The following is a 13,025-nucleotide window of genomic DNA, read 5'->3' as shown; positions in this document are numbered from 1 at the left end:
AGTTTGTCTACTACGATCGTGTCAGTTCTCCAGGAGCCTGCTAACTGTTGTTAAGTTAACGAATACATCTATGCTGTTCGATGACAAGATAAACGTGGGACGCAAAAGCGGACAAGGAAACCGGTTTTTGGAAGGTGTTTCTCGAGTAAGAGTAGAGTGGAGAGTTTCTTCCTACCCCATACTAGTCCTGAGGCTTTATCCTGGGTGTCTTCAGAACAGAAGTGGCAAGGCATGCTAGGAATCCGACAATCCTTAAATATCGTATATCCAATCATTTTACGGAATTTCTTTCCCTATCTCTTACTCTTAGTCTCAACATTCCTATTTCTATAAACTTGTCGAATTTTCGCCAGGCCGCTGGCACGCTTAGGTTATTGGTATGGTGCCGGAAGTATTTATCCTCTTCCAACGCACAATTTTTGCATTGTTTGCCGGTACTTTTGGCTATGCACTGCGGTCTGGGATTGCTGCTCCTGGCTTCGGTGGTGGGTTTGGTGGGCGACTTTGGGTTCGTGGCTTTTTCTTTGGTAGGAGTAGAGACGGTACCCTTAACTGAAGGGGTTGACTTTGTAGAGACGCTTCTTATATCGCTGCCGGTGGTGATGAATCTATTGTTGTTCCTGCTGCTACCGCTGGCTCTTGTTGAGATTGCTGAAGGCGTCGTTGTTGGCAGTGCTCGTATCCAGGGCCGAGAAACTATACTCCATGTTCTGGTCCGTGTTGTTTGATGATTGTGGAAAGACTGTCGCGGTTGTTGGGAGAGGGAACTTCGAGCAAAAAACCCTAGTCTTAACAATGGGCGAAGAGGCGGTTTGGCGTTGAACATTGTGGTAGTTTGTAGGAGTTGGACCGAGGAGGTACGAGTTGAAAGACGCGTTAAATTGAACGGCTTTGAGCAAGTGTGGGGTCTGCAGCTCTACCCCTGCATATCTTCAGATCCAATGCTTGACAGGCTGTTGTACAAAGGAGGCTGGTGCCTCACAAAGGATTGGCGGGCTTTGTTTTGTACGACGATGCCAAAACACCAGGGTTGGATCATCGCAACCTTGTATCTCCCCACTTCAATACAATGATTCATATCAGGCCGTATCCCCGGCAGTTATTCAGTCTGGCTATACGCGGTCGATTGCCGTTGTCCACACCCTGTCAAATCGCACAAACAAGAGCATGGAGCACGCTCTCCCGTCCCAAAACCCCAGCACCGCCTACAAACACACTTGGGGCAGCACGTTCAAGGACCAATTGTAGCAAAAGCAGTGGCGACAGTGGCCCCTCGGAGATACCGATCGACAGCACCACGACCGTTGTCAACATCCCCCGCTGCCACGCCGTCGCGCCCAGCTCACGGAAGCAATGCAAGAATGCGACCTCGTACGGCCACTACTACTGCCATCACCATCGAGGCGAGACTGATACACGCTGCCACGCAATCGCCCACAACTCTGGCAAGCGATGCAAACTTACCTCCGAGAAGGGGGTCGACCTCTGCAAATACCACATGTCCACGCCCAGCAACCCCCGCTGCAGGGCAATCGACGATGCTACCGGCAAGCGATGCATCCGATATTCGCTGGACGGGTGTGAACACTGTCGCGTCCACACTACCACACACTCGACAAAGTCTAAGCCGCGCTGCGCCGCAACTTGCACCAGCAACGGCAAGCAATGCAAACGCCCTGCGAACCATGAGGGAGGCCTTTGCGGCGAACATGGCCACATAGCATCAGGGAATCACCGTTCTTGGGGTAAAAAAGCATCGGCGGTTGATGAGGCTGCAAGCGGGGAAAACGATAGATTGATGAGAAAGAAGGTTTTTATTAAGGATAGAGACGCTAGCCGACCTCAATCAGAACGTCGTACAAAGAGGACTTTTCGATACTGGTTAATTAACCCTCATAAACCAGCTCAAAAACGGGTCCGTTGAACGAGGAGTTAATGAGGCTACGACAATTTCGCATTTTTGAACAACAACAGCCGTTACTGCCGGAGCAACATTGCTGGAGAGAGGCCAATAATCACCCAAACAAATTAAAAGTCCATGGAGTCGCCAACGCGATTTCAAGGTTCTTTACTGTATCGTAGCTCGGTTCAATACCTCATCAGGCCTACAAATGCCTTGACTAGTGAGCATGTCAACAGCCTTCTCGCTCACTCCCGGCATAAACTCTCCCCACACCAGCAACAGTGATAATATTAACTTCAACAATGCCGCTTCCCTTAGCCTTAAAGGCTTCGCCCTCCGAGCATAACCTCGCATATATGAGACCCGGAAGCGATGCAGTGGTGTCGCCGTCGTTGTGGTTGTGAGCGAGATAAGTAGCGTAAGGGATGGGTATATCTATGTGTCCAGTAGAGCCATAAATGAGAATGAACGTTTTAGGGGTTAATGGCTGATCAATAACAGAGTATGGTATCGTCCAGCCTCATCACCGTCGGCCCGGTCAAGCGGGCGGTTAGCTAGCGAACCGTCATGTCTGTCTCCGTAGCGTCACGCAGAGAACAGCCCCGTCCCGACGGGGCTTGGTTTAGGGGGATGGTAGTAGACGGTACTTGTAGAGTTGAGCTTATCAGGAGCAAAGAACGGTAGGCGGTTCGTTCCTCACATTGTTTGGCGCCGACGGGAGGGTTGTATACTCTGATTAATTAATAGATAAGCGTTTGCAAAAGCGTTTGCAGGAGAGGTGGGCGCAGTGGATTGCGTTGCTCTCTCCCACTTTTGTGAATCGTGGAAACAGGAAGTGGCGGGGTAGCTGTACCACTTCAGCTCGAAGTTGTACAAGACCGGGACTGGCTAGTCAGGCCTTCTATAGATAGAGCTACTGTAAGCCCCGTGCTACCGACTACCGGCGTGCAGAATTAGGCAGAACCTCTTATGAGTGATAAAGCGCGAGGCTGAATTTCAGATTTCACTGCGTTTGTTTCAGTAACACCTTCTATTAAAAAGCATAGGCAGCCAGCAATGGACGGAGCCGGTACGCTAACCCTTAAGCGATCAGGCTTCTATGCAAGTGGGAAAAAAAACTTGATTCTTCTGTCGCACGGGGCCACAGCAGTCTTACCTACATAAAAAATTTTGTGGAACAGATGGTATGAGCCATAAAAACTCCCGCTGGTATATTTGCGTAGTTCTGCTCTTCCCTTGTGCCATCTTCACAATGCAAATGCCCTTGAGTCTGCGTACTATTTGTTCGAATTTTAAGATGAACTGGGATATTAATCCACATTATCTTTTTAAAACAAGCACTACTGTAATTGTGTATGCACCCGAGCCCTTCAAATACCGTGGCAAGCTTGTTTATTGGTTCTTGTGTTACCTGGATGGCTGCAGCTTTTCCTTCCTTTGCCTCAATTGCAGAAGTGGGGGTCGAATTCTGCCGTGTTAGCCCTTCGGATATCAGCTGAAACTTCGTGAAACAGTTAATCATTTGACTATTAAAATGTGCCATCACTCTCGTCATAGTTCATCTACATCATCCAAAATGTCTCTAAAGTCAAGCTACTCATTACTTGCCCTTCCTCGCCGGAAAACACCTGGAACCAAGAGCCACAACCTTTCCAAAAGTCTCATGACCAACCAAGAACAGTCTCATGATAATTCTTCAGCAAGCACAAATCAATGGCAGCACCGAACGTCTTCTTCAGAACATCTCTTCTCCAGCAACTCCACATCTGCCAAATTCCCATTTCTCAAGCGCCTAGGGCAATACCTACTTTGGTCGAATATCTGTGCTATGGTTCTTCTATTAGCAGCCCTTTCATTCCTCTCATTTCTCTGGTTCGGAGACGACAACATCAGTTCCTGGAGGCACATCATGGCCAATAGGTGGATCTCGCAGGCTATCACAATATCTACGTTGCTAATACGCTTTGCCGTCGCAACGCAAGCGAGTACAGCTGTAACAATGCTTGCAGCTTTATCTTTCGAAGCCCCGAGAGGTGTGCTCTTGACGAAAGCACCAGCACTATCACTTGCTCGATACGTAAACACAGGGCCACTCACATCTATCATGCCCTTTTTGAGTAGTGGACGGCCTCCTAAATGCAGCAGGCCTCCCAGTCACCCGCCCGCTCCCGCCCGGGCCCTTTGGGCGGGCGGGCTGAAGACGGGCGCCTAGGCGGGCGGGCGGGTAGGTCGACTTAAGGTTTAACGTTGATTGGTTAATAGACGATCCACCTTCCGTATTGGGTAAGGCGGCTGCTAAGCCCGATCTTAGCGAGGAATACTAAAACTTAAAGGAAAAAAATAAAACGCAAATAAGTGCAATACTTTTTATATTTACTAGGAATTGAACCTAGACTCTTCGGATCTTAGAAATCTTAGAATACCTAAAAAAAACACGCACAGACCACTTTTATCCGCCCGCCTGCAGGCAACGGGCGGGCGGGCGGATAACTTCCTACTAGGCGGGCGGGCGGGCGCCTAGGCGGGCGGGCTGTTACATAATCAGCCCGCCCGCCCGCCTGCCGCCCGCGGGCGGGCGACTGGGAGGCCTGAAATGCAGAGCCATCTTTTCCGTCATCTGTATACTTGCCCTTTGCACTCTGATATCTCAAGCTACATCAACGTTACTGCTTTGGGATATCAGCAGTAGTTTCGTACAAGGACTTCCACGAACAAGCTCTGCGGGAACCGGAATGAGTATGATGGCCTACAAAGAAATAATCTATGCAAAGGCCGAGCATGACGTACTCTACTGGCAGACAACCCCTCAAATATTCCCCGAATTTGCGGAATGGAAAAGAGAGCCTGACGTTTACATCAACTCGGTCGTCGATACTGGACCGACTATTCGGGCCCTTCTCCCTATTAATTCTCAGCTCGACCGTTTCAATCTCAACATCTATAAAGGTGACGCCACGGTTTTTGACGCCCGTGTTGCTTGCATGCGACCAAATATCACTGGAAACGTAATTGACGTAGACGGTCCCGAATCCCAAAACATCCATGGAAATGTATGGCCCGCTGCACTTACTGAAGAACTCGAGCAAATTTTACGATACGACAAAAGTATAGACACATACAATTTTGATTGTAATGTGGAATACTATGATATCCTACCAGAGCCATCATTCAAGATTTGTCGACTATACGCAGGAGGCTTAATAAACAGTTTAGACCACACCTTCAACAGTTCCTTAGATTACCGCTTCCAGAAATTCGAGACACCAGAGTCAGGAGATTACGATTATGCCTGGACTTGGATGGCATCGAATGGAAGCGGCGGTCAAGAATGGCCGGTTAACCTCGGCGGATCCTTCCTTCTACTTCGCTTGGGGGGAAATATGACCAGTTTGTTCGATCACGAACCCGCAACTGATTTCTTTGATCCCAAGACTCGTAAAAACCTTATTAAAGAGGAAAATGGTGTATGGATTGATTTTTCGATCCCAGCAAAGGGCAACTCTTCGAACAACGTTCCAACTCATCTTAGTATAACTATGTGTTCTGATGCACTGTAAGTACTCGAGAATATTTGGACCACGAAAAGCTTACTCATGTAGCTTAATTATACGAGGCAAGAACAAAAAATAATACATTTCCAACAGTACCCAATAACAGCCGCCCGAAGAAATCATATACCTGAGCCAACCTTGAGCTGGAACTCTAAAACCCTAGACTTCAACACAACTGCTGTTAGACAGCAATTAGCTGCAACTGCGCAAAAAAGCAATACCAATAGCGCGTTAGAGATAGACATTGGCGGATTAAAGAATACGATAAGTACATATAGCCATCAGTGGTCACCCAATTTGAATGTCACAATGGACAAAGGTAAGCAGTCGCTTCATGCCGTTCAAAACAAAATTTCTGACGCATTCTAAGAAGATGATTTCCCAAAACTATGGTTTCTAAATACAAGCATCGACACGTCTGACCTTTGGACCACTAACAAGTCAATTAACACCTCTAGGCTCTTTAAGAGCCAATACTTCAAGAGGGAAACATATGACATCTTCAACGCTATATTGGGAATCATTCCCCCTTTATATACGCCATGCACAAAATGCTCTTTTACATATTTTCCTGGGACCGTTTACATGCTTAGTCAAGTCCTCAATGCCATCTTCCAGGATACCATCCTTGAGACAGACAACCCCGCCCTGGCTTGGCAAGCACTCATGACAACAGTTTATCGCATGGCCTACTATGACTGGCTCCCAACATTTGACAGCATGAGCGACGTAAACACAGTCTCCAGGGTCCCATGCCAGATGCCAGTACGCTACAACGGTTTCATCATAGTCGCGACAACTTTGGCCATACACCTTAGCCTCTTCATTGTCGTCACAGTCTGGTTTTACAAAGGAACACAAATATCGCTCCTTCATAACTCTTGGCAAGTGGTCGCACAGTTGGTATCGGTAGAGACGGAAAGTGTATTGGAAAATGCGACCATGATGGATGATAAAGGGGTGAAAGACTGGACCAAGCAAAATCCAGGCTTCAATCGAAGATTTCGGATCAAGAGTGGTGCTGAAGAAAGTTAAATGCAGCGATTGATGGCAGGCGCATCTCGGTTTTGATGTAAACGTTCATTAGTGAGTGGGAGGCAGAGACGCTGGAATTTCCTTAACAAAGACAAACAAAGACAAACAAAGCGGTCGTTACGAACTTTTCATATCAACTACCTCTCTCTAGTCAAACACTTTACCAATCCAACTGTCTAAGTCTTTCACGAAAGAACAGTGCGTCCAAAATGCCTCACTTCTCACGACATCCGCTCCTCCAATCCAGCTAACCAATCAACCCCCAAACAAACTCTTCAACCTCATCATGCGCGCAGTCCTATTTTAACTATCACAAAATTGTTCAAGTCCTAGTATTACAAACTCTGACCTTCATCCTACTCCGCTCGCTCTCTACATATGTGTTTATTTACTACGCGTGAATGTGTATTTATGAAGTATATAGCTAAGCGGCAACATAGGCGAAAAAGGATTCAACGTAGTCGTAGCCTACGCGCCTCATTCATCGGAAGGAATACAAGGCAGTATTCTAATGCAGGACGGCCCAGCCAGTACGACTGTATGAGGAGGAAAACGATAAAAGCGTGGCATCTAGGAAGCAAAAAGAAAGAAACCAAAATGGATAAGTATAATCACTTTTACATGAACACGTTATGGCATTTGGGTCGAAAGGCTATCCCTCTTCCGTTCTGACCAAAGATGTGCAGGTACCCGTCCGCCTTTAAGAGCCGGGAACCTGAACTCCTTCGTCAGCAGTTACATAGTGTGAGAGCTTTACTATGTATTCACTCCACCTATTAGGAACTCATCATTACGAGCCGCAAGGATCGTTCGTTGTTTTTCAAGTACACAGAAAGTAAAATGTCAAGCCACATCGTCTTCTCGCCATGGTAACCAGCTCGAAACGCGCTAGAGTAATGTGCTAGCCTCATTAGGAAAACATGGGCACAGCGGAAGCTTTCTGCGGGCAGCAAACGTCAACGCAAACGCAGCTCGCCTTCAGACCACAAAACAAACACCAAACAACAAAAAACACCATGGATGACGAAGAAAACCCGGACAGTGCGCCGGAAATCCCAGACAAGCGATCCGACGTGCGGGTAGCGACAGCACACCGCGCGGGCGCCCGCGTCCTCTCCGTCAGGACTGCTTCCCACTCCTCCTTCATTTCCGCGACCCGTCCGAGCACAACAAAGTAAGCCTCCAAGTCCCTACCAACATGCAAAAGACTAACAAACCCAGCACAAACACCAGCGCCCACCCCCGAACCCACAAAGCCCTCCCAAAAGGCCTGATCGCGCCGCCCCGGCGCCCCGCCCAAACCCTCGCTCCCAAATCCGCCCCACCGCGACCCAAGCCAGCACTCCCGCCACGCCCACCCCCACCCATCTTCAAACGCCCGCCGATACCGCACCAAAAGACGATGCAACCGCTGCCAAAAGCGCTCCAAGAAGCCGCCCAACGTATCTACGCCATCCACGAAGCCGAAGAAGCCGCCGAGCGGCTCAACCCGCGCCCGCCGACGCCCCCGCGCGTCCCCATCGCCATCCAAGCCGCGCATGCCAGAGAAGAAAACATCCTAGCCGCGCGGGCGGAGCTACGCGACCGCTTCAGCGTAGACACCGACATCGACTTTGACGCTTTGCCACAGCGGTGCGAGCCTTTCGTCCCGGCGCTCCAGGCATATGGGCGTAGGCCGTGGACGTCATCGTTTTTTGCGCGGGCGGGGGACCTGCGGGCGGATGCGCCGGTGTCGCTCGCGAGTATCGGGGACACTGTCTCGTGGGTGCCGGGGTACTATGGCGTTACGGGGCGGTCGGTCCTAGGGCAGTGGATTGCGAGTCGTAGGATTGAGGTCGCGGAGGGGTGGAGCGTGCAGGCTGTTGTGGTGAGGGTGTTGGTGCCCGAGGCGGCGGTGAGGCTGATTATGCTGGATCGGGGGTGTGGGAGGGGGGATGGGGTGGAGGTCATGAAGCTGACGAGGGGGCTGGGGGAACGGGCGTTTCCGGGGGGGAGGGATGTTGTTGCGAGGGATGGGAGTGAGAGTGAGGTTGAGGAGGGAGAGATTGAAGAGGGTGAGATTGTCGAAGTGGATAGCGAGGGTGGTGATGAAGAAACACCATCGCCGCCGCCGAAGCGTTTGCGTCTTCACCGTGCTCCGGAGCCAGCGAAGCAAGAGCAGCATCAGCAGCGGGAGAACACAGTCCACACGTCACCACAGCGTACATCAGCGCGCGACCCTTCACAGCATCTTCCTCGCATTCCAGCACAGCGTACACAGCAAACTACACCACAACCTAAGCCGCTACACAGCACATCACGTCCTGAGAACGAGCAGCAGTACACTTCCCTCCAGCCTCCAACCCGACAGCATCACCACCAAGAGCACAAACAAGCCACCTCACTACAATCAGTTCCTGGACGCCGACCACACCTCCTCCCGCCCAAACCCCCAGCCCAGTCCACACAGCAACCACCATCCCAACCCAAATTTCTACAACCAACATCATGGCCATGGCACGCGCACCAGTACACTGCACCTCAGTCCCCAAACCAGCAGCAGCAGCACCACCACCACCACCACCACCACCACAGACGCGCGACCTCGCTCCAGTCAGCCGCACCACGCGCTAGGCCGGGCTCATCCCTGTCCTCGACGCTGCACCGCCGCGCTCAGGCTCAGCACACGCTGCCACCACCACCATCACCATTACCATCAACGTCTCCACGGGCACAAGCTCCGCCTATCCCCAGCATTTTAGAGCGTACGGACGAGCGGCCGTACAATTCTCATACCAGACGTACGGGCCAAGAAAAGGAAAAGAAACAGAGCAACAAACCGAATGCGAAAGGAAACGCACCACACATAGACCTAACTAACGAGGATGACGATGGCGACGACGATGATGATGACAATTCCTCGTCTTCAGACCTCCTCGAACTAAGCGCGATACTGAGGCAGCCGCGGCGGCGTTCGCGTGAGGCTTCTGCGGCTACTACGGGTGCGGAGAAAGGAGACTTGGAATGGGAGTTTTGAAAGGTTGAGATGAAGATGGGAGGGTGGTTGGAGGTTGGTGCGTGTGGGATTGGATTGGATTAGATTGGATTGGATTGGATTGGATTGGATTGGGTTGGATTGGGTATTACCTGCTTGCGAATTATGGCAGTGTGGGGTTGATCAATGGGGTGGTGGAAGGGTTGTGTGTATGGTGAAGGATAGGACATGGTGTAGGTGGAGACTATACTGTTGGCTTGGATAATCAGATGCGATGTTGGAAGGTTCGTTTTATGAAGTGAAGTGTGCTGTTGTTGGATGTTGGTTAAGGCACCGGGTAGCTCGCGTGTGCGGCCTCGTCTTCCTGAAGCGGAAGCACTTCACGAGCATTACTTTCGCGGACCGCAATGATCTCACATCCACGTCTAAACAGTAGTGGATTTCACGCTCGGCGCGGCACCTAACGGCTAAAAAGCCGGTCCAGACAGATTCGGAAGGCGCGACTCAAGGAACTTAGATAAGGTTGTTCACTGACGCCGACCTCCCCACGCAACATCTTCCCGCATCTTGGAACCTCCAAACCATAAATCCACCCTTCTTTTTCTTCTCATAACCAATTTCCCATGCTGGCACCACGCACGCTCTTAGCCAAACTCGCTCACACCGCGCACCATCACACGCCTCACGCCTCACGGTCGCACACTCACACGCACACGCGCGGACGCGTCGTCTTTCAAGTTCTCGCTGGATTGACACTCACCCACTTGCTGCATCTGTCAATAACTGCTTCAGGTCGCTACGTGTCGAACTTCCAAGGTCGCAGGAGGGCAATTTCACCACGTCGCGGCAGGGCGAACTTCCAGGTCAATGGATCTGGTCAAGGTCACCCAATGCTGAACTGGTGGCTGTCTGAACGCGGCTGCGGTTAAGGTCACCACCCGTGCTGAACTGGCGGTTCTTTGACTGGGGCTGAGCCAGTAACATGAAGTTTGAACTCAAGATGACTCAACTGCGTTTGTACATCATGCTGGTTTCTCGCAGTTGCTACCGTTTTGAAGTGCAAGGCTAACTGGGCTATGATGGTGCGGCTACTTGACTGGTATCGACCAATCACATCAAAACTGTCCGCCGTTTTGAATTCACCCGACTTATGCACTACCCAAGGTTTTTCCACGGAATTCCCTGGCCTCAACCACGCACCAGGCCCACCACCGTAAGCGCACACTCCACGACATCACTTCGACTTCTCATATCCTAAGCCCATGTTCCGAACGTACAAAGATGAAGACCAACGACCACCGAACGAGGCAGTACCCCTGTCAGCAGCTTGCGGCACCCCGCCAAATCAGGCAAGGCGTCTTTTTGTCCAACGTCGAACGTAGTGAGAAAAGTGAGAAAAGGGCCATCGCGCCATCGCGACATCAACATCTTTCCCCGTTCTCCGGAGATGGTTCGGGACCTTGTGGGAATCTCGCTGCACAATACCAGATCAGGTAATGTGCATTTACTCCCAGCATTGAACGTAGCAGGGTGAGAGAGGCTCCTGCCATCGCGCCATCGCAACAGTGTCACCCGGTGATGCCGCAACTCACATATGCATCTTGCTGCACAATTCCAGATTAGGCAAGATGCTATTTCAGTCCAAGGTCGAACGTAGCCATGAAAGCAATGAAAGGGCCAGCGCGCCATCGCGACATTATCTCCTTTCTCGGCTTCCGGAGATGGGTCGGGATGATGCCACACTGCACGTGGACGGTGAGTTGGTTCAACTTGGAAGTTATCTTTTACTAACTCGTTAACGTCCGTCACTGCGAACCGAGATCCACCATCTAGCGAAACAGTGCATAACATAATCAGTCCCTATAGAGTACTTTTTGCCTATGTCCCAGCCCGAGTCCTAGGTATGGGTGAAAAGATCTTAGAGCACGCATATGCTTAACATATCTTAACTAGGTATCTTCTTCCACTCTATACAATCATTACCATCTCGATTCACGGTGACGGACATTAATTACTAATAGTATTTAGAACGGGCTTCAGCTTCAGTGAATGCAAAAACCTCGGAATATAACCTCAAAACACCTCAATTAATACTAGGTCTCCTCGGATCCGGCCTTGGCTCAGCGGCTTCAGCCACGGGCGTCCCATCCGGCATCAACGGAAAGCCCATCGTGCCCTCTTGTTTCAGCTCATTAGGACCTTCTGCGACCTTCACAGCCTCCCAAAGCGGTGCAACCGCATCCAACTCCAAATCCTCATCGACATCGCCGGCCAAAATCCTCGCCACAGGCACACTCTCGCCATAAAAGCGCTTATTCTCCTCCTTCCGTTCAATAATCACCGTGCCATCCAGCTGCACGCCCGCGTAAAACCCCTTCGACTTCACATACGTAAACACAGGCGCCGCACGCTTGAGCACGACCTCGCTCTCGACGCTGTAGCCGGCGCCAACGGGGCCCGCGGCCGCGCTGATCTCGCCGCCGAGCGTGCACCGCGTCTTGCAGAACGCGTCGAGCGCCTCGTATGTGTTGATCACGAGGACGCAGTCGTAGATGTCGACGCCGATGAGGAATCCGACGCCGACAGTGTGCAGCAGGATTCCAGACGGCGGCGACCATGTCCCGTCGGCTTTTCGCGCCAGCAGTACCCCGCTGCCACTGGCGAGTGAGGCGTGGAAGCCGGCGCGGAGCGTGCTGAAGATTGCGAGGCCGACTGCGTTGCGGATGACCTGCGTGTTGCGGGAAGGGTTAGCCGAATGCCGATTTATGAAAATGGGGCAGTGGGGTAGAGATAAAGATAGGTGCTTACATCTGGCGGGATCTTCCTAAGCACGTAATCCTTGCCTTTGGGCTTTTTATTGCTTGGCTGACCAGTTGATGACGAAGCATCCTTATTAAAACCTTCCTCTTTACCGCGTTTCAATCAGCTTCCAAATCCCAGAAAAAGAAAGAAGAGCGCAAAAACTTACGGCAAAAACTCGACAGGATGCGCGCAGCCTTTGTGCTTTCTTTGTCAAGCGACGAGGCCCAGAAAGAGAATTTACTCGCCGGGCCATCAATCTTGCCCGCCCACGTCCACGCCTTATCGAGGCCCGTTTTGCTCTGCTGTTTTGTGTTCTGCCACATTGTGCTTGTGCTTGTGCTTGCGCTGTGATATCAAAAACAGGACGTCTGCATCGCTGTTCTGCGATTTATCTTTAGGGGCGCGCGTTAAATTAAACGGGCTTAATAGGGGCTGCGCAAGGGTCTGCTGCACTAAGTATACGCAATTTCCTTATAAGGGCGATTGGGGCGCAAAATAGGGAGCTCGTACGGCACAGCCGCGTTTTAGGCGTTCGGACGTGCGCTGGGGGCGTGGTGTGGCTTTGCGGCTTCGTATCGGTGTTGGTTAGATAGATGGTTTTGCGTATTCGGTTACGGGTTTGCGTATTCGTGTGGATGGAATTTATGGCGACGTGGGCGCTTTCTGTGGATGATGTTTTGTTGATGTTCGTGCTGTGATGGAATTGAGACATAGTGTGAGCGTTCTTATGCAAGAATAAGAAGGAATTATATAGTAAAAA

The 13,025-nt window shown here is 50.9% G+C and overlaps 3 protein-coding genes across 3 annotated transcripts; 2 read left to right on the top strand and 1 right to left on the bottom strand.

Annotated features, from left to right (window-relative positions):
* Nucleotides 1–1,069: 1,069 nt before the first annotated feature.
* On the top strand, nucleotides 1,070–1,924 carry K452DRAFT_307336 (uncharacterized protein; the record flags this gene model as incomplete). Its single annotated transcript, XM_033543060.1, has 1 exon — nucleotides 1,070–1,924. The coding sequence occupies one exon, from the start codon at nucleotides 1,070–1,072 to the stop codon at nucleotides 1,922–1,924; it is 855 nt and encodes a 284-aa protein (XP_033398869.1).
* A 1,762-nt stretch (nucleotides 1,925–3,686) lies between these two features.
* K452DRAFT_201534 (uncharacterized protein) lies at nucleotides 3,687–6,471 on the top strand (the record flags this gene model as incomplete). The annotated part of the gene is made up of 4 exons (XM_033536043.1): nucleotides 3,687–4,056; nucleotides 4,505–5,238; nucleotides 5,503–5,738; nucleotides 5,913–6,471. Coding segments are annotated over 4 exons (1,899 nt in total), but the record flags the coding sequence as incomplete, so codon positions are not given.
* Nucleotides 6,472–11,522: 5,051 nt separating this feature from the next.
* Nucleotides 11,523–12,588, bottom strand: K452DRAFT_357546 (uncharacterized protein; the record flags this gene model as incomplete). The annotated part of the gene is made up of 3 exons (XM_033546130.1): nucleotides 11,523–12,191; nucleotides 12,272–12,369; nucleotides 12,432–12,588. 3 exons carry the CDS (start codon nucleotides 12,586–12,588, stop codon nucleotides 11,547–11,549), a joined length of 900 nt encoding a protein of 299 aa, XP_033398867.1. The 3' UTR covers nucleotides 11,523–11,546.
* Nucleotides 12,589–13,025: the final 437 nt, after the last annotated feature.

The sequence above is a fragment of the Aplosporella prunicola genome, assembly GCF_010093885.1.
Source record: "Aplosporella prunicola CBS 121167 unplaced genomic scaffold K452scaffold_9, whole genome shotgun sequence".
In the NCBI taxonomy this organism is placed as follows: Eukaryota; Fungi; Ascomycota; class Dothideomycetes; order Botryosphaeriales; family Aplosporellaceae; genus Aplosporella; species Aplosporella prunicola.
Note: the sequence above shows the minus strand (reverse complement) of the source record. Positions and strands in the feature narration are given on the sequence as shown.